This window comes from Apostichopus japonicus, chromosome 12, assembly GCF_037975245.1.
Source record: "Apostichopus japonicus isolate 1M-3 chromosome 12, ASM3797524v1, whole genome shotgun sequence".
NCBI lineage: Eukaryota > Metazoa > Echinodermata > Holothuroidea > Aspidochirotida > Stichopodidae > Apostichopus > Apostichopus japonicus.
Genome location: NC_092572.1, coordinates 2,700,109 through 2,725,657, shown reverse-complemented (window position 1 = coordinate 2,725,657; position 25,549 = coordinate 2,700,109). Strand labels below are relative to the sequence as shown.

General features: G+C 35.0%; 1 protein-coding gene across 1 annotated transcript; it reads left to right on the top strand.

Annotated features, from left to right (window-relative positions):
* The first annotated feature begins 1,592 nt into the window (after positions 1–1,592).
* Positions 1,593–24,582, top strand: LOC139976783 (uncharacterized). The gene is made up of 20 exons (XM_071985550.1): positions 1,593–1,751; positions 2,130–2,414; positions 4,584–4,904; positions 5,480–5,752; positions 7,237–7,542; positions 10,876–11,163; positions 12,667–12,945; positions 13,719–13,823; positions 15,898–15,940; positions 16,298–16,431; positions 16,636–16,681; positions 17,492–17,613; positions 18,514–18,747; positions 19,107–19,217; positions 19,865–20,025; positions 21,123–21,236; positions 21,869–21,980; positions 22,261–22,357; positions 22,780–22,879; positions 23,071–24,582. The coding sequence occupies exons 1-20, from the start codon at positions 1,649–1,651 to the stop codon at positions 23,086–23,088; spliced, it is 3,252 nt and encodes a 1,083-aa protein (XP_071841651.1). The 5' UTR covers positions 1,593–1,648; the 3' UTR covers positions 23,089–24,582.
* The last annotated feature ends 967 nt before the right edge of the window (positions 24,583–25,549 follow it).

Sequence of the window (25,549 nt, the reverse complement as noted above, 5' to 3'; positions counted from 1 at the left end):
TATATATATATCACATGTCCGCTACCAGCTATCTGTGACCGTGTCCCCTTACGAAAAAAAATTACGTACGAACAACCGGCATGATGCTCATATAAAGTTTCAAGTAGGTAATATCAGTGTCCGGTGTATCGGGCATCTGTCTACGTATAACTGATACGAAAGGAATAGGAAAGGAATCTATATATCACATGATCGCTTCCAGCTAGCTGTGACCGTGTCCCCTTAAATAACAATACATACTCACAACCGTCATGATGCTCATATACAGTTTCAAGTAGGTCATATTAGTGTCTGGTGTATCGGACATCTGTCTACGTAACTGGTACGAAGGAATATGACTTCCTGATCTTCACTGGAATATAGTCTCATTAGATACACATATTGTAGACTAATTTGATCAGACAACCAATAAAGAGCTTAATGATATATTCCACAGTGTAAGAGAAAACTTCTCTTCGGCACACCCCTGTACTCAAAGCTTGCAGTGAATACCAACGGAAATATTTTCTACACGTATATACAGTTATAATTATAACGCAAGATGTCCCAATTTAAAAAGTTAACTTCGCGTACTTTCATAACATAATGTTCATACTTGGTACCAAATTTACTTGCATTACTTACATCGTTAGTTAAAGATTGAAGTCATTAACCCCTCAGCGAATATTGGTATAGCCCAACCACTGCTTACCTGGATGCGATTTAATACCACGAATTTCTTACTTGAACGTAAATAAATGAACGGAAAGCTCATTATTACTTTGTTGACGTCAAAACGTTTGTGTGTACCTGTTTAAGGTCTACGGACACCTATGGAAAACATTGTCCCAATCACTCTAATAGGCCACAGAGGTCATGAAATTTGCTGCAACTCCCATCAAAATCCATCAAAGATTGACCGTTTTACAAGTCATTTCTGAATTCTAGTTTTATTTATGAATAAACATTAGCTAGTTATGCACATCGATGATGTACAAGGAGTGACTGACTAATTTTCTGTTATCTTATCCCTTCGTTTTCACAACCCTCGGTTCAAGGACACTGAACGCACGTTTATGGCATAAGGCGACTTCTTGAAATATTTTATTGTCTTCTTTGGAAAAGAGGACATCCCCTTCTTCGAATGATTCATATGTAATTAGAGGTTAACTTATTAAGGGCTTAAATAAGAAATTTTCATAAGCGCAACACTCCACGTCATAGTTTGCACATATTTAATGAGTTTCCCAGATTTATCAAAATTTCAATGTGCTTATATTGTAAACGAAAAAGAGCTTTTCGAAAAATTAACAACATATGTAGAATGAGAATATCACACAAAACAAAAGTACTGAATATGGGGCAGATTGGCAAGGTGTTCGTAGTACCTTACATCAGCTCTCTGATTACGGCGGAAGTTGAAAGTGAGGGCTTCAAAAGCAATTTCACCCCAAATAAAAGCTGCTTGGAATTACCCATAAACGTTGCATTCTATATTTAGCGGATGTGTTTGTGTATTTTCCAAACGACCAAGAACTGTAGTTTTGATTTCGTTTCCTTTTCATAAGTCCCTATCTTGCTTTCAGTTTGGTACTTTACCTTACAGCGTATAATAAAACAGAGATTCTATTCTGTTAACACACTACACTGTTTGTGGCGAAGGTTAGCAATGGCTGCCCTGCAGAATGCGAAAGGATCGTTCAAACTGCTTCTGTTCACCATGTTTGCATTCAGTACGTTGAATGTAAATTATCTGATTACTCCTTGTTGTGGTAAGCAATTTAAGTACTATCACACTTACATTAAGGTTTTTGAAATACTAATGAAACTAAGGTTCTTGCTTTAAGTGTTTGATACTTAGATTGTAACTTCAGTAAAAAACCGTTTCAAAATGAAAAGTCAGCTCTATGTGAACAAGTTTTAACCTACCTGTCTGCAGCAACGGTAGAAAAAAGTTGTGTGGCTTCTTTTCTTGTAAAGAATAAACCTAATTTCTGCAGCAAGAACGATGAAGATGCAAGCTTGAAATATTCAGATCGCATGAATAATGAATTATGGTACGGATGGTCGATAGGGGTGAATTCGTTTTGTACTATTATTGCTGTTTTTACAGTATTGCTTAACGAATCATATTGTTATTTTCGTTGCAGCGTCTTCTGAAATATCTATTGCTGGAGGCGGTTTCGTTCATCTTAACTTTAGTTTAAGCTATATTAACTTTGGAGTAGTAGAACTGTGGCACAATGAGAGGCCTGTTTTTGTCAGAAGATCTGGAACTACAGAGAATAATTCTAGAACACCTTCTATATTGTTTGATTCATCCGGCGGAATAACGACTTTTACTATTACAGACGCTGTAGCTTCGGACAATGGTCGATATATCTGTTTGTTAAATAAAGTACAACAGGATCCTGTGTACGATCTCACAGTGATATGTAAGTAGCAATCCTATTATTTTTTTCATTAGGATAAAAAATGTACGAAGGAAATAGTCCATGTACTTATTAAATAATGTTATACTTCGTTTTTCCATCTTTCAAGGTTTACTTAAAAGTATCTAAACTCTACCAACACATCAAGAATTTCTAAAAAAATTACGAAATATTGAAAAACGGAGTCTTAGAAAGCATGACTCATAATAAGAAAATGGTATAAATAACTTTAAAAATCCGTCTATTCATCAAGGTAAATCTCAGAACATTTCCATGTAATTGAATCTGCCCTCCAAAACCTAACCGCCAGAAACAGTGTATTTAAACATCGTCATTATACTAATCAGTTTATTCTGGAAAGGAATACGGTGATTATGTCTTTCAAATATTTATTACCGGAATATATTTTTAACGTTCCTATTAAGTATTATCTGTTGTAAAATATGGAAATTTGGGTGATATCACATATTTTCATGTTCTAATTTTCGTTAGAATTAACAAACTCTCTCCTTTCTTTAAATTTTTTGAGGCTATTATGAATAAAAATACGTTCAGATATTCCGTGTTACGGAATAACCGCATATTTGGTATTTTGATATTGAATAAAGAAGATACAACACAAGAGGCTATTTGGTGTGTTAAATGAGATAGAATGAGTTAGTGTTGTCATCCTGAGCTTCTGTCATGTTTTTCATTTATGAGTTGTTGCAAACAGACCGAGTAATGTTTCTTACAACCTGATCACAGCTAAAGATATATTGACACAGAACATATTTACAACCTATATACAATGCAATGATTTATTCATATAAGAGCACATGACATAATACTTGTAAGGGCAGTGCGGTATTTGTCAAGTCCAATGCAATAAATTACTGTTTGAAAAATGTAACAAACAAAACAGACACCTTTATGTTATACTGAATATATGAACCATTGCAAGATTTGTGTAAGGATATGGAGCCGACGATTCCATGCTCGGATCTAGACATCGTACATAGTAACATATTTTCATCACAACAATAGCAACAATAACAAACTTCAGAAATATACAGTTCGGTCTGTCTCGTAGTACAATATTTGGTCACGAAGTTGTCTTGATGCGAATCACACACACACACTGACTTAGTTATACGTATCTATACACTTAAAAGTGTGTTGAAATTAGGCTCAAACTATACCTGAGATCCCACAATTCCATATATCTAGACTAGACGTGTTGTACATCATCCGTTGTTGTCTTCACTGTATACCATCGTGGTCAAATCAGGCTAAATCCATCCACCATATGACAGCATATGACGTATTACCTAATGGCCTTCAACATGCCATAAAGCAGGTAAACATATATCATCTATTAAATGTAGAGAAAGGATTGACAATACCAATCAACATGTACTCTAACATTAATTAATAACATCTGATCAATACCAATTTTGATATCACTTTTCCACGCTCTGTTGCTAATATAAGTACAAACAACTCGTAAAACGGTCTTCAGAATTGACATGGATTTTCAATGATTGATTCCGATATTTTCTCCCGAACATTTCTCACAGGACGGGTCAGCACTGAACAGGATAGTGGTTCACATTGTTCTGACTAAGATGACTTACAAGAGTACAATAATAACATCCCAAACCATCAAGTTATTGTTAGAATGTAAGGCAGTACCCCCAGTACTGCAACGGTCTAACTATAGGTAGATATATATGGCATTTCCTTAGATCCGTCCGCGGCAAGAGAACACACAGCTTCCTAATCATCTGTTTGGTCTTGTAACATCTTAGCGTTCCTGGCAATTCGTACGCTAAGTCCAAGCCTCGCAACTTTGATCTTCGGTTTACGCTCTTAACGTCCGCTGCTTCCGTTCCTCGATTGACTCTACTGCGCAGATTAGGCCAAAGCTAATTATGCAGTTCAACGTTGAAGACTAAGCTTTTCAAATTTGACCTTACAAAAAATGATAATACTACAATACAGTATCTATTTTTTTTTCTACTTGGTAACATTTAAAATCTAATTGCATCAGTACAGGAGGGTAAAGAACAACAAATAATTTTAATATCTGTTCTACTTGGTAACATTTAAAATCCAATATTATTAGTACAGGAGGGTAAAGAACTAATCATTTAAATTTCTTTTCTACTTCGTAACAATAAAATCTAACAGCATCAGTACAGGAGTTTACGATAACGGACGAAGTTAACAGAGTGACTTACCTAACTCATGGCACTGTATCTGTAGTTGAGAATGAGATGTTGGTACTTACCTGCAGCGTTATTGGTGGAATACGAAGCAGTCGGCTCATCATTTGGACAGTTGATGATTTGATCTCGTCTCAGAATCTTTACCGAGTAAATCTGACCAAATTTGAGCTTAACCTCGAAGAAAGTGTTCTGATAATTTCCAGGGCAGATACAAGTGTTGATGGAGCGATCATAACGTGTGAAGCAAGACAGCAGAATATATCTCTATATTTGAATATTAAAAGTGAGTGGTAAACGTAAAAGAAATTAAGCCAGCCTATTGCTTTCATTATTTTGTTTTAACAACGTATTTAATTTCAACAATAACGCTTTCCTTATACACGAATTATGCCGGGCATTGTTATTAAACTTTACTACAAAAATGGTTAGGCTATGGTGACAAGATACATAAAGAGGTATTGTAGATTAAACATCCAAACGTAACCATATGTTTAATTTTCCAGACTGAAGTATTTGAAAAGAAATTATGCAAGTATGATTTGTGGTACCTTGATCAGAGCGTTTGAAGCAGAGAATTAAACAAACAACAATTACAAAAATGAATTACGTTAACTTGATATTGAACAATAATTACAACATGTTTTATGCGCATCAAAGAAATGATGAAACTTACAGACGTGTATGCCATATAAAATTGGTTATAAAGAAACTTATTAATACAAACGTCTCCATTGTTCGACAGCTGTTATTATTTTAATGCTTTTATAACACAATGGTTAGGTATGGAACATTAGCTGGATATTTATCAATACTTAACTATCGATTTGTCCAAACAAAATTATCTTCCGTTTTGTAAAGGGAAACCAATATTAAAAATACCAGATACTTTAACTGAGGGAACACCATCTGATGTGATGTGTATGCTGAATGGCACTGCAGATTTGCAGCCTTCTTTTCTTTGGAAATTGGATGATAATGACATATCCACTAACTCTACTCGGCGTCGAACAGATGGAGTATTTTCTTCAACTTTAATTTTCCATCCTGTAAGAAGTTATTTTTCCAAAGAACTTACTTGCGAGATACTCAATGAAGAAAGAAGGTCTGCTTCAATCATTCTGGAAGTAACGTGTAAGTATAACATATGGAAATTAGGGTTATATATACAGCTAAATAGTGAGGTAATGGGAAAAAGCACACGAGTCTGAAAACATGTGTTAATATAATTTGACCAGTGGCAATGTTTAATTAACCACCATCTTTATCTAATTAATTAAGTCCAAATAGCTCTCAAAACTATTGCTGCATGTTGGTGATATTTTGACTTGAGAATTAGTTTTCAGGAAGTTCTGTTTTGTGAAATTTAGTTGTTATTGAACCACTAGGAGATTATAACTTTCACTTTCCTTTCAATGTTTCAAGTTGATGGTGATAGTGTTGCCAAATGAAAACAAAGCTGCTGTTAGGTCACAATGGTCTGATTTAAAAACAGCTCGTTGAATTGGCAAATCATATCTATATCAATGCAAACCAGAAACGCATTAAGTAAGGAAACACATTGACGTTCAAGTATTAGTAGTTGGATGTCGTGGTGTTTAGACTTATCCAAGTATCTGTATTGTCATAAAACTATGCTCTCTTCCAAATGAAACGAACGTGCTCTTGTCTGGTTTGGGAGTTCTTAATTGTTGCAGGTTTACTAAACTAGCAATAATGTAATGTACATATTCAACCAGCAAAACAATAACGGTAAAGTAACAAGACCTATGCAATCATAAATAGATTCGCTAGTAAGAGCTGCATTTAGTATACGCTAAATGTATACGCTAAATGATGTCATCATTTAGGCGCCGATCAAAAATTATACGCTATTTTACTATTGAGACTTGTTTTATACCTTTAAACCTTTTTTTCTGAGAAATATTTTTCCGTTTTGAAAGTATACATACAGCGATCGTAGAACTGCACAATTTTAAACTTTATTTCAATCACACGTATCCCGCATTCCTATGGAAACCGCTCAAGCAATTAGTAAGGACTGCTAGGCCCAGAATGGTAAATATATACAAGTATCAAAGCAGTGAGACAAAATTGTTGCCTCATTTTATGATTGTTCTGACTTAACCTGGTACTTTCCTATATAGCTTATTTACTTTCATTCCACCGCAAACCCTGCATGGTTTATTTGTTTGGTAAGTTGATAATATCGAGGTACGTCACGGTTACTAATCGCATTGACAGTGTACAGTATGATTTACGTACGTTCGTGGTCAGGGCACTGATTTACTCTTGTTTCACGAAGATTGCTAACTTCATAAGGTACGTCAAATACACCTCTTGTTTTAGGATCCCTTCGCCAGCGGTTGGTTCACTGTGTCGGTTGCTATGTCTACTCAAATCCATCCCCGGTCCAGCCCATGGTCTGTTTCCTGCGATACAATTAAAGCACGAATACTATCGGGGTCTCTCCAGCTTGGTCTCTTTCTAACCCATTGAGCATTTTACGAAGTATCACATTTTAAGATAATATGCGACGTATCGTCCTCCAGGATAGTAGATCTGCGAACGTCATGACGTAGATTGTAATAAATCTAATTACGTTTATATCGTTAAAGATCCAGCTACGATCACATCTCTCTATGCAACTCCAACAAACGTTACTGAGATAAATGGCAATGTAACTTTAGTTTGCCAAGCATCTGGCTTTCCTTTACCAAGAATTTACTGGTCAAAGCACCGAGATGATGACCAGTCTTGGTTAGCGGTGACCAGAGCTACACCGGGAAGGCTCCTGAACGAAACTGCTGCAGAAATGTCAATATTAATCAATGATGTCCTGTTCGGAGACATAGGCCGCTACAAATGCATTGCATCTAACAGACTTGGCTCAGACGAGAAGGAAATACCCTTGTATCTAGAAGGTAATTTGTTTAATTATTGTTAACATCCCTGCCTAATGCAAATTCACCATGTTACATAAATGTATGTCATTGGCAGTATATATATATCGGCATATTATTATACATCCTGGGACAAATAAGTTAAAGCTGTTTGAATTTCTTTGTTTGATATTAATATATAGATATGGAGGCTGGAAGTGTTTTCACTGTTCTTGATTTTACAACTCATTACGATTTTCATTTATATATATATATATATATATATATATATATATATATATATATATATATATATATATATATATATATATATATATGTATATATATATTATTCCAACTGAAGCGGTGATATACCGACAGGCATTTCAGAGACGACAGACTCAAACACAATAAAATCCAATCAAAATGAAAGTAAGCTACAGTTAAACTATCGTAATGCACGACGGTTTACATAACGATAGTAAAAATGCAGCCAACCATTATAACAAGGGCAATTCTCTCTTTTAATCATTATATATTACAGTTTATCATTCAGCCAACGTATCAACAAAATTCAAGCAAATAAATGTTTATCTCCTAAAACACCACTGCATGCGTCCTGGAAATAATATAGACTACCTTGACTTAATACCACTTGGGTCTCCTCTCGACTTCAAGAATAATTCCAATAGAACGGTCACATCAACATTACATGGAACAATCCCTCAACCAAGCCATTCGTGAAACCTAATACATACACAACAATATAACGTGAGGTAATAACAACGATAATCAATCAAACAATACAGTGAGTCGTGGTAAACTCTGAATAAATAAACTGTATTGTTTTAGGTGGCATACTCCTATTAGAGTCAATATCCATCCGCTCGATTGTTCTCCTTCAGGAAAAGTGCCAAAAAGCAGCAGGAGAAAATCTTTTTTGACCTGTTATCAATCATGATCTAATTTTCTTTTCCTGTAGCTTTCATGTTGAAGAGCATAAATGGAAGTACATGTGGTGAGAACATTGGGTCAATTGAGGCAATTTTAGACCCATTTAGGCATGCCAGGAGCAGCGTAGGAAAATTGTTTACCACTGAGTGAAGAGATTTGTTTCAAGTGACGAAAACTTCCGGCTCGGATAGCAAAAAATCTACATCGCCATGATACAAAAAAATTGATAGTGCCATGAAAGGCCAACTTGTCAGCTATCCGGTGATGGGTAGCGTTTAGCAAGTGAAAACTTCTATCTAGACTGAGAGACCACATTACTTTTGTGAGTTAGTATGTAAGTCAATGGGGCTTTTGATGGGCGTATGCTACCTTAATAGAACAACAATACAAAGAAGAAAGTAACCATGTGATAAAATGATTTGACTGAATCACAAGAAACTACTCTACAAGGCTCTGTGGTAAGCCACACTGTATGTATTGTGTATACATGTACTGTAGTCGCGCAATAGGCCTATATGACTCATCGTTACGCTTGACTACCATTGTATTACATAATACATGTAGGTCAAGTAGTTTGGAGGGAGGGGAGGGGGAGGGAAAAATCAGTCATATTTCTCACATTCAAACATCAAATTATATTTTACTTATAAAATAACATGTCTTGAACTTATCAAACTATCAAAAGTCCAGCAGATTTCATCAAAATAATTTCAAATGGGCAAAAGAAAGTACAGTGTATGTATCATAACCTCATTTGCATATTTACATATCTAATTAGCTCAATTATAAAAAAATATATAAAAATTAAAACCTCATTTCAATACCTATCTGTCAATACTTGGGTCCCTATTGACAAAAATGAACAGATTTTAAGTAATTACAATGTGTAAATATTTTCCACAAGGAACAATGATATGACGTGGCAATTTGTACATAAGGAGTTAACGCTACGATAACTTGCATCGCGTTATCTCCGTAATACGCCATTCCCACTAACTCACGTATGTCCTGGCAAAGGTCCACACTATAACTATACCATCGAGACTAAACGTGGGACAATTAACTGCTGAAGTATTCTGCTATAGGTTGTTAAACACCACAGTAAACCATGGACATTTTGGTCGATCACATTTTTGATAAAACCGTTGGTATTTCGAATATTGGTATCTCATATGAGACCGAACCAGGTGACCAAAACTGAGACATCGATGCCTCCAATGGCATCTCATCTCGTCTATATCCTCACGTAAATATCATCTCGTAAATATCATGTCGTGAATATCATCTCGTAATATAATCTCGTAATCGTCATCTCGTTAATATCATAATAGCACAATATATCACAATATTTTCAGAATTGACCATTCAGATTAGGAGATAAAACCAACGAAAACAATGAAATAACAAAAACATACATCTGACACTTCATCAGCAAAAAGTTGACATGATGCACAACCGATGAGAACTAACACCCCTTCGCTAACTTTTTACTCGAACAACTTACACAACATGCCTGAACAATGGTAGCACTTGCTTTGGAAGGTTTTCAATTGCCAAAGTCGTATTCACACTATGCAGGTGAATAGAACGAACACACTAAATATTTCACTTCATTGTACAGCAAAATGAGCAATTAATATCACTCTCTCAGTATGATGAAGTTTCTTCGAATGTTCTGAAATGTGTCGACGCAGCAAGGGACGGATGCAAGATTAAGAAAAGAAGACTATGGCTATGTAGTTATTGGCGCCTTCCCCAGAAAAGAAGTAATTTGTAACGTGAATGGAGCATTTTAAGGCTATCAATAAGGTCTATCATTTGGTCTATACACACGAAGATATGATAATTATTATTTGATATGTTTGTGTAGTTGAAAGGAAATGTGGATAACAACCCTAAATCACCCTTGATTATGTCTTATACAGGTATAGTGAAAAGCAATTAGAAAGAATGACACGTGCTTACTGAAGTGTCAAACTATAGATTCACCTTCGGTAGCAACCACCGGAGAAAATAACGCACCGCTAATACTTGCAATTAGTGAATTGCTTAAAATGATTCAATTGCAAGTGAAAAAAAGTGAAGATTTGCAAGGATGTTCCACTGATACATATATGCCATATATACATATAGCTCAAAATCTGATATTTATGAAAGGTTTAAATTTAGGTTATGTAAATACAACTTTTCGACTTCCGAACACTACGGACTGTTCTCCGGGATATCAATGAGAGACTTACAGAAGGATCTCACATAATTACTAAACTATATTCCATACCAGTACATGGCATCATAGCGCTAAATCAATTACAACAGTCCCCACTATATGTAAAAGTTAGTGTCAGAACAACTTTTGTCTTCGAAAGTTATGTTTTGATTGATTTAGAAATACGTTTTTTTCATTTACTTCTTTTATCACAGAAATTGGCATCATTTTTGATAGATCAACAGTATTGTTCGAGAACATTCCAGTTAATATTACGTGCAAAGTAAAACAGAGGAACGAAATACACCACATCCGTTGGATTATTGGGCGTTTAGATATAACACAAAACGCAACTCAAGATGACTATATTTCTGAACGAGGCGATTTCATCGTTCGCAGCATTCTACTATTTTATCCCGATAGACGCTTTGATGGGATGGTCCTTACCTGTAACGGAGGGATCGACCAAAATCCAGTGCAACAACTGCTGCTTAATATATCACGTACGTAAACTTATAACTTTAACTTGGTCGATGTCTTCCTCCTTAAAGCAAATAAAAAACTTTTGAAATACCTTTTAATAATTAAGAAACTTTCCGGTAGACATGGGTCTAATATTTACCTATTTTAAATCACCAAAAGTGAAACATGTTCGATATAACTCTGGCTAATATGTAAAACTAAACGTCAAAGTATAAAGTACATAAAATTTACTAAACCAAAACTATTAACAAATTAATTCTGCAATAACAGAACTCATTAATGCTCAGGGTTCTCACGTTTCCAAATGGTTTTATGATTCTGTATTACAAGTTGCATTGCAGTTTCCAGATATTCCAAACAAGACTTAAATGAAACTGACCATGTCTGAATTATGTTTGTCTTGTTGACACGTATACAATTTTCAATATTACCATCACTTTTGTCACAACTTAGGTTTCTGTAACACACCGGAGACATTCAAATGAACCTTTCATAAACCCTATGCAACAAATTTAATTCCCTTTTTTTATTGTCTTCTATTTCTGGGAACGTCTCCTTTGCGTGCCATAATTTACTTCTGAACCACATGCGTGTGGTTGGCAGGGGTACCCGTTTGTGCGTTGCCTTGTCTTAAAAGTTCAACTTGCATTGTTTCATTTATCGTCGAATCGGTGTTTATCAAGCAGCTTCTTCGAAGTAAACTGTTAGGTCTCAGATTTGTATCCGATAACCCCTTAGGAAATTTTGAACCTTTGACAGTTCCTCTACGAAGGGTTCCGAAAAATATGGTTCTAGAGCCGACAAAAATGGTAAAAGAATCCGATTGAGCCATGGTCTAGTGGATAAATGTATTTATATGCATCCAGTATAGTAGCATATCTAAAACTGGCTCATTGTCTAGAAATTAGCCTTGTTCTTACAGGTCTCTAAGGCAGAGATATAGCCTTATGGGATAGCTGTATTGATAGGTATCCAGTATACTAACATATCTAAACCGTGCTAAATATCTGGAGATTAGCCTTGTTCTCACAGGTCTCTAAGGCAGAGATATATCCTGATAGGATAGATGTGTTGATATGTTTCTACTATAGTAACATTTCTAAACCTGGCCCAATGTCTGGAGAATAGCCTTGTTCTTACAGGTCTATAAGGCATATAAGAGATATAGCCTGATAGGATAGATGTATCGATAGGTATCCAGTATGGTAACACATTTAAACCTGCCTCAATTTCTAGAGATTAGCCTTGTTCTCCAAGGCAAAGATATAGGTAAAGAGTTTTACTATCATGTTTTTGAAAAGCAGATATAATTGAAAGTGACTGACCCAAATAACTGTTAATCCTAACTGGAACATTTTGTCTGAACGTTGTTGAATAACATTTGGTACTTTTCCTTTCTATTTATTTGTTTTCACGTTGTAACATTACATGTTTTCTACACAGTCTTTTTATTTGTTTCCTTATTTAATCCTTCATTCAAAGGTCACGTTTCTGAGAATTTCATCATTTTTTCTTCACCGTAGATTGTAAAGAGAACCCTGTGCACAGCTGCAGTGTGGAACGAAACAGATCGAATGCAAGATTAGCATGTGAGATTGGTGGAGAGGTTCCTGTTAATGAAATAGGATTCTACAAATACGAAAATCAGCTAGAACGAGAGTTCCTAACTGTAATAAAAGGCGAGAATTACACTAGAATCTCGTATGACTTAGGAACAAGACAGGATGCATTTCTTGTAGGATATAATTGCTGTACGTCGACAGAGAGGTGCCCACAATATTGCCAAGTTTGCGTCGTAAACGGTACGGTAAAATATTAATTTTCTTGAGTTCTAAATTGATAGCCTGCTTGCGTATCGCTGCCACAAAACTTTCGAAATTAGGAAAAGATTGTCGAAATAACGAACCCTTTGAAATCAACTAAAGTCTCTGTAAACGTACGGAAATATTTTCGAAAGACTTTTTAAATTAAGATTAGTTTTTTTTTGGCAAATGATGGAAGCACTTTGTGTGGCAGAATTCTGCTTCCCCAGATAATGCACACTAACCCCAATATTAAGTTGCGACATTTACTGTTTCCTGTCCCCGTGTTTGTTTGTTAATAACTGACAGACACATTTGCAAATTGCTTTTTGGCGAGACAGTTAACAAATATATATCAGCAGTAGTAGTATTATATAGCACCAACTGTATAGTAGTTTTGTGCAAACCAATTAACCTTCTAGTACCAAAACGTCTATTTGCAAGTGATTATGTTGTATTTTTGAACACCCCGTATACAAGCAGGGGCGTAATCATGTAAATATTAACATGAGCGTTGAACGAACATATATTTCAGGCCTACGTATCAACTGAAATGGTTTGAATACCAAATACCCCGGTGATATAAATGCGTTCAATATTTTGAATCGTCTTTCTGCGTCAGTTTGTCTATATATATATATATATATATATAGTATTACACTAACGACCGTCTCAACACTTGATCTTGTATGTATAAGTCATTTTAATAGAACTACCACTGACGAGAATGGTTATTCTCTTTTATTTATTTGTTATTGTGTGTTTTATTGCAGAATACTTGACAACAGAAGAGAAAGAACGATCATTTATACTTTATATTGTAGTTGCAATCGCCATTTTGTTCGGGGTCATCGTTCTTCTTTGTGCCATTCTACGAGGTACGTGTTTGTCAAGGCAGTTGATTTGATCGGCCTGGGAGAAGAACAAAAAATTTAGATAAGATAAATCGAATAGTCTGTTTCAAAATCATCTAAAGTCGTACACATTAAATGAATATAAAAATACAATATATCTACATTATTGCTAACAAATAGATAATAATAATATTTTGCTTCTTAGCAACATATTTAGCTACGGTGGTATGATGGGGGGTCTGGTTGGAGGAGGTACATCTTACAACCAATTTGTGCATTCTTCTAGTTGTTCGACGCCCTAGATTGTTGGTTGCGAGAACAAGAAGTTGCGTCATGCGAATGGTCTGCTGTAACATATATGTATTGTAATATAATGTAAATATATTCTTGTCAAACGCATTACATGTATGTCTCAACGCGTCTTACAAGCAACAAGTAACAACAAAAACAATGCAACAAACAATACATGAAAATAAAAAGCAGTAAATTTTAAACATACATAGAGACCAATTAGATAAATATAAGATATAATAATTATGAAAAGTTAAAAGAGATCGCATAGTATCCAATTACAAACAGTTATTGATGAAATATTCTCTGAACAGGTGAGTCCTTAGTTTAGAATTAAAACAATTAAATTTATCAATCTAGCGAAGTTCGTGTGGCAGACTGTTCCATAGGCTCTGGTAACAAACCGAGAGAGGTCGCCTACCATAGAAATTACTACAAGTGAGAGATTATGTCAGGTATACTTCCCCGTTTGCATTTTTGCGCAAGTTACGGCTTGCAACACGACAACTCAGCAGCTCCTCTACACAGACTGGTAAATTATATGTGTAATAAATAATCTAGCCGAGCAGTGACCAAAGCACGGGACAAATTTATAAGTTGCGCCTTGATCAAGGAGGTTCTTAAATTCTCCTATTTTCCACAAAGCGAATGATGTCGATCTACGCAAGTTTGACACATGAATCGACATGGTACCAGTTGAGTCCATAATTGCATCCATGTTTCGTTTATCATCAGAGGAAGATAAACTGAGGCCACCAATATGAAAATTATATTTAAGAACTGACCGATGCCAGATAACTTGTTGGAGAAGTCCACAATGTATGCCTTACAATCGTTCAAAGCAAGCATATTTTCGCGCATCCAACTGCTGATTTCGTCTACACGGTCAGCCGATTCACACAGAGATTACAGTAACTACTATAAATCTTGAAGTTTTGTAACACAGTAAATACTGGATCGTGCTGACAAATATGATAAATCGGTAGCATGTGCTATTAAGTTTACAGTAAAAACTGAGGATACTTGTAATTCCAACAAATTACACATATCCTCAGTTCTTAATGTAATCCTAATACGCATGCTACCGAATTATTGCACGGTCCAGTTTTTACTGTGGTACAAAACTGGAATATTTACATTAGTAACTGTGTTCTCTATGTGTTCGGTTGACACAGTCCACAACTGTCTTCAATAAAACATGATCGCCATCACATGTGACGTACAGCTGGGTGTCATCAGCATACAGTATGTACTCAAAACCATGATTATATCATTCATTGACACCGTGTAGAAGCTCCGAAATACTGGAGAACACCCCAATTTAAAGTACCATACCAAACCGAGAACACAGCCTATTCAACAAGATGTCGCGGTCGATAGTATCGAAAGCAGCCGACAAATCAAACATGATAACAATGCCATCGTGCCTACTATCAAGGGAAGGTATCACCTTATTTTGCAGATCATAAAGGGTGCAGTCTCTCTGCTATGACCACTATGATATGCAGACTAGCATTTAACATACAAATCCATTTGAGATAGATAATAACTGCAAACAGGTTTCTCAATCAATTTGGGATGGGTAGAAAGATTTGACACTGGTGAAACTATAACTATAACATCATTGTTTTAAATTCTCAGGAAACTCACCCGAAGTCATTGACAGATTATTTATCTCTGTTATAATTAGTGTGTTTAGTACAGTCATTCGTTTCGAATTTAGGATAACCTTGGTTTAAATACATTAGTAAGACACAAACCATATTGTTTTGTTTTAAATTTAACAATGCCACATTATTTCTCACAGGGCGTACACGTGGCAGCGGCAATTTCAACAAATCGGAGGACACGTAAGATATTTTCTTATAGAATGAGATTACATATCTTAAAACAAAAAACTCATTAGGGAATAGACAAAATGTTGAATTGAGACAAATCCATGTTGTTGGGCGTATTTATTATTTCCTAAAGCCTTAAAATTAAAAGTTTTGTTAATATCTATATTTGTGTAATATAATGTCATGATACCCACGAAGCACAATTAAATGACTGGTAACCCAAATGACCTATCAACCGTATAACTGAACATTAGTGATATAACGTACTATCATACGTCCACTCGGAGGTATATAATGTAAGCTATATGTACTGTGTGGAGAGAGTTTTTGAGCCAAACACTTTATTTATTATTTCTCTTCAATTAATAGCATTGGTGTGAACACTCTTCAAGCAGTTAATTCCGGTCCAGCAATACAGAGTCATCTAGGAAGTCTTCCTGCAATATATGAACCCATGGGCACAGGTTACACCACACGGGTACATTCCACGTCAGAATTCTCTAGTAAGAACTTTCGGTTGATTTAAAACCAAACATTTAAGTTAACAAATATATACCATAATTTTTAATTTAGCCTCCGTAACTCAGTCGTTCATAGAAATGTCATTCTTAGTGGTAGTTTCGATTGTGGTAGCGTGCAAGTATGTTATATATCACAAACTCTTTAAAGTTATGTTATAAATGTATCGATTTGTTTATTACAAACAGGAGATGATGACTTCTTTTCCCGCGATGGTATTACAGATAATGCCAGGTGATATGTTTTTCTGCATACTTTAAGAGTATTTTCTCCATTCAATAGCTAATTATTAGAAGAAAAAAAATAATTAGAAAAAGCGTGAACTTTTTCTACATAATGAGCTCATTTTTATATCCATCGCTTAGGATTGGGAAGATTGAGCATAAATTGTTATCGTGAATGAAGTTGCGCATTGAGGAGCTCGGGCAAAATAAACACCTTCAGCGCATCGAGCCTAGCGGCTCATATCGGAAAATTGGTGCGTCGACCATCCCTATGCGTTGTTGGTACTTACCTGCACTACTTTTTCGTGAAAACCTAACATGTACATTTTTTCAGTTAATATATATGCTCCTGTGTTTGTTAAATTGTTGAAAGTGCTTGATATGTATAATAAGCAAATGGCGTTTCCCGGTAACGTGGAAATACACCCGGAGCTATTTGTCGACTAAGCATACAAGAATGCAACAAACACGTTACTTTCTTTTCTATTGTTCTGAAATGAAACCCGATAAACCGAATTGATGACAGTGTGAAATGTGATGAAAAGAATAACCTATTTAAGTGCCCTGACAACTCTATGTTTGATACAAAATACAGCTCATTTGTAACAATTAACGGTTCATGCAAACTATTTTATTGAGCAATAACGTAAGTTAAAGTAAAGTACTATGTATTATGTTTTCGAGGATCGGTGTTTGATATTGAGTATGCGTAGGTGGTAGTGGTTCTCAGCATTTCGTAAGACACTTTTGTAATTGGATAAAACTTTCCCAACGGTCACATTGTTTTTAAATATTTTGTACCATAATTTTCTTCATACAGTGAGATAACAGACCTTACGGAAGTCACCTTGATGTCTAACATCGGTAATAAAGCCATGTCCCTAAATGAGAAATTGAGTAAACTGTATGGATTGCATGCTGGATTGGAAACACTAGAGAAGGGTTAGTTTTCTGATTTCTGTACCACGCCCTCGCATGTGTAAATGTTTTATTTGTTTAAATGACAGAATCGCCTCGAGACAAAGGTGGATTAACGGCAACTATGGGGGCAATAAATAGGTATTCAACCTACTCCTTGTTATAATATGATATCCTTGTTGCAGTAATTTGTCATGGATAAACCTACGCCCATGTCATACAGATAGTTCTGATGAACAACTTCCAACAACAGTTTTGTTTTCATATTCAGATTTTAAAGGGTTAATGTTTTTCCACATACACGACTGAATAATTGTACATGTCTATTGATATAATATTACTGAGCGACTTAAAATATGTATATAATAGTTACAATATTGTTTGTACAGTAAAGGATACGCATTTTTAGAAACCTAATCTAACTACTGAACCCCTGTGATACGAATTGAATATCAGATATCTTTCAAATCGTCCCTGCATATATTTGGAGAATTTTGTCATCAATAAATACTAAAAAAAGGTAAAAATGATGGTTAGATTTTCTTCATCGCTAGATGTTGCATCAAACGTAAATGATCTTAACGCTTTTACTTAACTGTCACATACTATGTGGACATTTGTCATACATTATTAGACTAATATTAAAGATATACATACAATAATCTTTGTTTGATTGTTTTCTGTTTTAGCTTTCTGTGTAACAAGAAACAACTACATCATTTTACATCCACACACTTCTCTTGTTGTTGAGGTGACGTAAGCTATGACGCGATCATAAACCAGTTTGAAATAAATATAAGTTTTAACGAAAGCAATTAACTTCCCTCTTTTTTATTTAGATAAACTTAAAGAGAAATTGGTTTGTTTGTTTTCATGTAGGAAGCCTTTTTTTCTTCTCCCCTCTTCCTCTCCCGTTTTATGTAGGAAGCCGTTTGTCAAGACACTTTGGACTTAACGATGACGAGTGTTCTTCCATCGACGGAGATGAAAGTACTACAATTCAGACGTACAGTTTGAAGAAAGTCACACCACAGGAGACGTTTATCTCCGATCTTACAATCCACAGCAAGCAAGCTCAAAGAGGATCGTTTTTCTTCTGTGCCGCAACCTTAAACTATAGACAAGGGTCGATGGAAGTTACAGTTAAAGTTTTGTCAGGTAAAGAAATAAAACAACAATAGCATTGTTATCAGGGAAAAATTAACAGGGAATAAAGACCTAAACAAGCCATTGTGACAGAAAAGATTGGGGAAAACAATGTATGAATTACAGCTATGTGTAATTTTATGTGTGAACAATGCACAAGGTTTTCATTTGGGTTCAATTTTGCTGCTTTACTATTTCTTCTTGACTAAATTCCTTTGCAGTCTTCCTCCCCCTGGAAACTCGGTAGGATAACAGGAGACATTTCAGTTATGACAGATGACTGGTATGTCAGGAGGCATGATCCTCATGCACCCTTGCTAAAAGAAATAAGAGAGCGTACTTAGTTAAAATCATATTAATTTGGTTTACAGAATATGCCACGAGAATGGAGAGACGTCACTTTGTGAAAGAGATTGGAATCGTGAAGACATTAGATCGACATTCTAATATCGCAGATATACTAGGATTGTGCTGCAATTCCAGTGAGTTGATACAACTATTCATAAAGACAATAACATATCTTTACTATCAGGAATCAATACGTAAATAAAAGAAAAGGAATCTAATTAACTATGACTGACGGATTTATTTATAATCAGTGTATGTTAAATAGATACACACACATATATAAACACACACACACATATATATATATATATATATATATATATATATATATATATATATATATATATATATATATATATATACAGTTTCAATTCCTGCTACTCCTTGTCACTTTCGGTGATCATGCACTGAAGAAGAGCTAGTTTTGCTCGAAAGCTCTGCAAAAAAACAAACATTGGCTGTTTTACTTCCAATCACTTACCTAATTCAATTATTGTATCTCACTCGAGATCCAGCCTTTCTCTAAATGCAGCATAGTTGTTTAACAGTTTTTCCGTTATTCCTATATATATATATATACATATATATATATATATATATATTCATATACTAATGATGAGACAGTGCTCCGATAATACTTGAATGATTAATAATTTAGCATGACCGTATGAGACTTCATCATCGGAATTTACAAATGATCTTATGAAGGACTCCCGCATTTTCAGTTATTCTTCCTTGAAGTTTCTGTTTCTACAACATTTCTCCTTTCCGCCTATCCTAGAGCTAAATTACATCTTATTTGAAAAGATGACAGGAAAAACTCTTAAGCAGCATTTGCTAAAGACGAGGGAATCCGTTTCCGATATAACTGCACATAACGAGATACTCCGTGAATATGCGGAACAAATCTGCAACGGGATGTTATTCCTTTCAAACCAGGGCGTATGTAGTTTGTATTTTCTGTAACATCATATAGTCTTTACAAGGAAAATATTATCCACAATTTGTGTCTAACCATTGCGGTTGAGAAATATGAAGTGCTAGTTTTTTATCGTTAGTTGATATTGATATGGTCATGGTGGAAACAATTAAAGGCAATATGCATGACGAAGCTCTTTTGAAGAATAAGCGAATTGTTCAAACTTCAATCTCTGCAAAATATGAAATTCTAGGCTATGGTCTTTTTTTGGCAATCCAAATTGAGCAATTTAATCAATCTTCTCTTATCGAAAAAAGATGGAAGTAACAATTGTCCTATTCTTGGTATTGATACTGACCTAAGTAGCGTCAGAAGATTAATTTTGCTATTTCCTAAAATTAAAGGAAAATAATAACCGATGATTGTTGGATTGCTTTCTGGTCACTTCGCCCAACAAGCATTTCGCCCAAATGCCATTCGCTCAACTAGCATGGTCGTTTCGCCCAACCAGCATGGTCATCTCGCCCAACCAGCATGGTCATTTCGACCAACCATTTCTTTACTCATATTCAGTCAGAATAATATCACTTTTTCTATTTCACTAGTTCAATTTGATTTACTTTCGGTTAGATCACTTCGTGGTAGGTAAATAGAGTGATGTCCGTAAGATCAGAGTCTGAGTTATTTCGGGTATAATGGGAGGATTACACTACTTTAGGCGGTTACGCATACAATGGAAGTGATTTTATTATACAAAGGGTAATCGGTGTGGAATAACATCACTTTTTCTACTTCACTAGTTCAATTCCCGAACGTTTCCTTACTAATGTTATACAAACTAAAGGACTTCAAGTTTCCTTAATATTCGGTTCGTACCCCGTAACGTTAACAATTCCTGAACGTTTCCGTATTACATTGACCAATATTGAAGTATAATATTTAATCAATGTTGGTCGAAATGACCAGCAAGGTTGGGTGAAATGGTAAGGTTGGGCGAAATTGCAGTTGGGCGAAATGGTTGTTGGGCGAAGTGACCAGCTTCCATTGGATTTGGTATGTGGTAAGATAATCCGTGCATGAATTTGATAAATTAAATATACCAATTTTCTGTTAAATTTAGTTTTGCCATCCATCTCTCCGATGTGAAAGTGTTCATGTCGACAAGAAAGGAGTTTGTAAGCTCTATGATTTCACGCCTGTGGAACTTTGCGGTATCAAAGACGGATACAATCAGGTACGAGTTATCATAATTTGGTTTAAATTTCACAAGTTTAGATCATTGAGGTTTTAAAATAAGTTTGCTTTCTCATTTTTACAATTTGTAAATGACATGAAATGGCATTTGAATCAAACTAGTTAAATGAGCACAAAACCAAAGCGATTTATCACAGAAGGTGTATGCACACGGAGACAAAAAAGTGTTAGTTATATCCCCAGTTATATCTATCGTGTAGGAACATAAATGTTAAATTAATGGAAATGTGTGTGTATCCCTCCGGATGGCTTATAGGAGAAAACGAATGTTTGTTATATGGCTGCTCTCAATCGGTAGGAGTATAAATACTTTACACTGAGCTTAAACTGTAGAAGCGATCAGTACATCTAGCAAATGGGACTTAATGAAATAAGCCACCGCCAACACAATCGGTCATTTCGTTGCATATTGTTACAAGAGTTCCAAAATACGTTCAAAACGATATTATGATATGGAAAATTGAAATCTTGTTTGAGAAGCAGTAGTGGCATCAACTCGTTAAAGCGTCAGTGTTACATTTCCTCATAACCTTTCTCTTTCTCTCTAGCAGTCGAAATGTTTTAATATTGTACTAGTATGCTTGTAATATAACACATCATTTCTAACTACAGGATTCAATAGCTCATGAACTAGTCGCACCTGAAATCGTAAAGGGAGAGTCCCATACGACTCGAACAGATGTCTGGGCATTTGGAAATCTCCTTTGGGAGCTTTTCTTCTATGGTGGGTTAAAAGCATTCTGTTTATTCGATCTTTATTTGATTATATGTGCTCATACATAGAAATTCATACTGTGAGTATGGAACCGTCCAAAAATAAACAAAAGTATTGTTTTGTCATGTAAATTTTCTGGTTGCAATATCAGTCATAAATTGTGCAAATTTTCGATGAAGGTTATGATTTGAAATAAAAAAAGAACTATTGTAAAAACAATTATCCTCAGTGAAATAAGATAGAAACAAGTAGAATATCTGCGGTGTCTCGTACTTTTATCGACCTTTAGGGTTGGATGCGTCTAAGATGTCTGGAGATGCTGCTTCCAAGAGTTACGTTCAACTTATCGGTAGCAGAGAAAAACCAATCGCCTGCCCAGATGCTATGTGAGTAGAAGGCATATGCTTTTCATAGTTGTGAAGTCGACGACGTTTGGTTATTCAGAGATAAAACCTTAATTCCTCTGAATTGTAACTTTTAAATTGTATATGTCACAATAAAAATACAATAAAAAGCAATGTAATTATAACTTAGATGCATTTAAACTTTCCGTTTTTAGAATCGTACTCAGATGAACAATTACTTATAAAGATCATCCTTTGTATATAATCACTATATCTATATTTATCATCACTCCCTTATCTCTTTATACATTATTTAATACTTATATTCATCATAACTATGATGTAAATTTATCAAGAACTTGTTTCAGAATAAATTAATCATAGAAATGTTATGTAAATTAAAGTAAAAGCGAAAGGAAGCATAGGCCTACTTATACAAAAGCGTTTGTTACTTTTCATAATAGTTACCAACTTATGGAGTTATGTTGGCATGAAGATCCTTCCTCCAGGCCTATCTTTGCCGCAATCCTGACAGAACTCCAAGACATGAAGCAGAGAAGAAAAGTAATTTTATAACGTTTAATATTGTAATTACTGTAATTTTGTTGAATAATTTGTTATTTTACATATGCATTTTTATTTTGAACTTGTCAATGCAAAAATACGATATCAGCCAATGTCCATATTTTCTAGTTTCACTTTATGATGATAATGTATTAATCATACTTAATCCTGGTGAATTTTTTTTTTTTCAGATGTCGACTACTGTCTGATGATATGATGAATCTGTACAAACCGGCCATTCGACGAATATCATTATATATACGATTAAACTGTACAAACCGGCCATGAACTTGACAAATATTGCACTATATATATATTAGACTAACTGTACGAACCGGCCATAAACTCGACGAATGTTACTCTACATCAATTAGAGGCTCTCCACACTTTCGAGTTTATATCCCCAAGACTTTATTTTATCCCCCATGCTTTATTATATTCCCCTCTGTTTATGATATACCCTTGCTTTATCATATACCCTTGCTTTATTATTTCCCACAGGCTTTATTATATCCCACAGGGCTTTGTTATATATATCCCGTAAACCTGATAATATCCCGCATGTTTATTTTACATTAAAAGCAGCTGCCTAAATATTTACAGATCAACATTCATATGCGTGTTCAGTACTTCAAACAGAAGAACATGTCGATAAATATCATGAAATGATAACATATTGTTATCACATCATGGGTGCAACCATGTTTACTTCTGAGGGTAAATCCCCCCGAACGTAAATAATGGACACAGCGGACCCCATCCTTAGTGACATCCAGAATATTACAAAACTCCTAGTGTTTAGCACATATTAATTGTATTACATTTACTCCAACAATTATATAGCTCAATTTTCCATCTTAGCACTTTCCATTTTACTTCAAGGCACTCATAAGGAAAGAGTTCTTCACAATGTTGTTTTTCAACCAATTTAACCGCTTTTAACCTCAGATGAATGTCAGGAAAATAAAGGGAAAGGACGTTGATCTGGCAACAATAGGGTGAATGATATCATCTCGGAAATCAATTGAAAATAGTTTTATAATATAAATATATATTAGTATATAATAAGTTTTTCTGTATTATAGTTACTTACTTATTCACAGAGGAATATAATATTGCTACAAACAAGTTGCATATTGATTAATTCCTTACTACAGAGGACATTGATAGCAAAGCAAATATTTCAGATATTTCCAGGATATATAAACAAAAATACATAATGGAATATAAAGCTTTTGAAGAAAATTTACCTTTATGACATCACATACTTCCACAGTGATCCACTGCTGGGAAGGATCTAAGATTTTACCAGCCAAATTGAACTGCATTCAGGGAACAATATCTTGACTTAGGGAAAAGATTTCCAGATGTAGTTTTCAACTATGCAATGAGGAATTATTTGGATTTTCCATATGAGTGTCACATTGACTGCCACCTAAGTATGCATGTCTCACCATTGTGTCGATTGCAGATTTACATTTTCTGTATAGAAACATGGATATATGAAAGTTTTAGATTGATTGCGGTATGTTAATTGGTTTACATTATTATTTCTTCGACTTTAGAATTGTCGCTTGGCACAAAACCACTAACCGTGACAACATTAAGAATGTGATTGGCGTTCGCGTCACAATTTGATATCATTTTGCAAATAGTAGGCAACTTAAATGGCATGTAGACCTAAATAGAATATATGGACTGTTCGTCACTTTCCTTTGATTTCGTTTAGTGTTCTTGTCAATAGTTAAACGCACTCACAGTAACTCTCCTTTATCCTCCAAACACCCACTATTTCATAGATAGAGGTGTTTTAGACAGAGGAGTGGTCGGATATGGCCTTATAACATTTTATTTCATGTGATATTTTGTAACGCTTTACGGTCGTTGCACATCATATATATCACATTCACATGGGGAACATAAGGAAAGGTGAAAAAGAAATTATTTCCTACCCTCTTACCGTAATCCTCTTGTTGTCCCTATACAGTTAATCTCCTACCTCTCCTCTTCCCCTGTTGGTTTCCTTCTTCTCTCCATATCTTGTCTACTAATCCTCTCACATCTATCTCTGTTGTGTTGATCCTGCTCATTAACCTGTCTGTATTCTGTGCGACATTTGTCCCTTCTGTTTATGTTACTTGTCATTCAGCCTCTGAATACGATCCTGCTAGGATCGAAACGTCTGGCCCACTTACTTTTAAATATACTTGTGGCATAATTTTGGGTCGAGACGGTTAATGAGGCAATAATTAACAGACAGCCTCAAACAGTTATTCCTATTCTACACCCCAACATTTATGAAAAACATCCCTTTTTTAACAGAGTTTGGACAAACCTTACGAGGAAAAACGGCTTAAATCAAATGAAAGAATAGGATTCGTGACGGTTTCTATTACCTCCATTCTGTTTGATTGTATTTATCCCGATGAAAATCAAAATGGCGACTTTTCGTCTTCTAATAACTAATGTTGATGTACATAATATATGAAAAGGGCAATATGTTTACATGATACTGTGTACGTTGTTTGTAGATTGCAAACGACAACTGAAAATGTAACGAAGGTAGTATTTGTAGCGTTACAGTTAATATTTGTAAACATGTTGGCAAAAATAGTGAATAACGTCAATTTAAGACCTTCGCGGCTAAGACTTGTGTTCACATTTACTTCT

What these genes read in the sequence shown, in the direction of transcription:
- LOC139976783 (XM_071985550.1), top strand. Translation starts at nt 1,649, where the DNA reads ATGGCTGCCCTGCAGAATGCGAAAGGATCGTTCAAACTGCTTCTGTTC. An exon ending in TCTGATTACTCCTTGTTGTG is followed by an intron (nt 1,752 to 2,129) that starts GTAAGCAATTTA and finishes TTTTCGTTGCAG; the next exon opens with CGTCTTCTGAAATATCTATT. An exon ending in TTGGGAGCTTTTCTTCTATG is followed by an intron (nt 21,981 to 22,260) that starts GTGGGTTAAAAG and finishes ATCGACCTTTAG; the next exon opens with GGTTGGATGCGTCTAAGATG.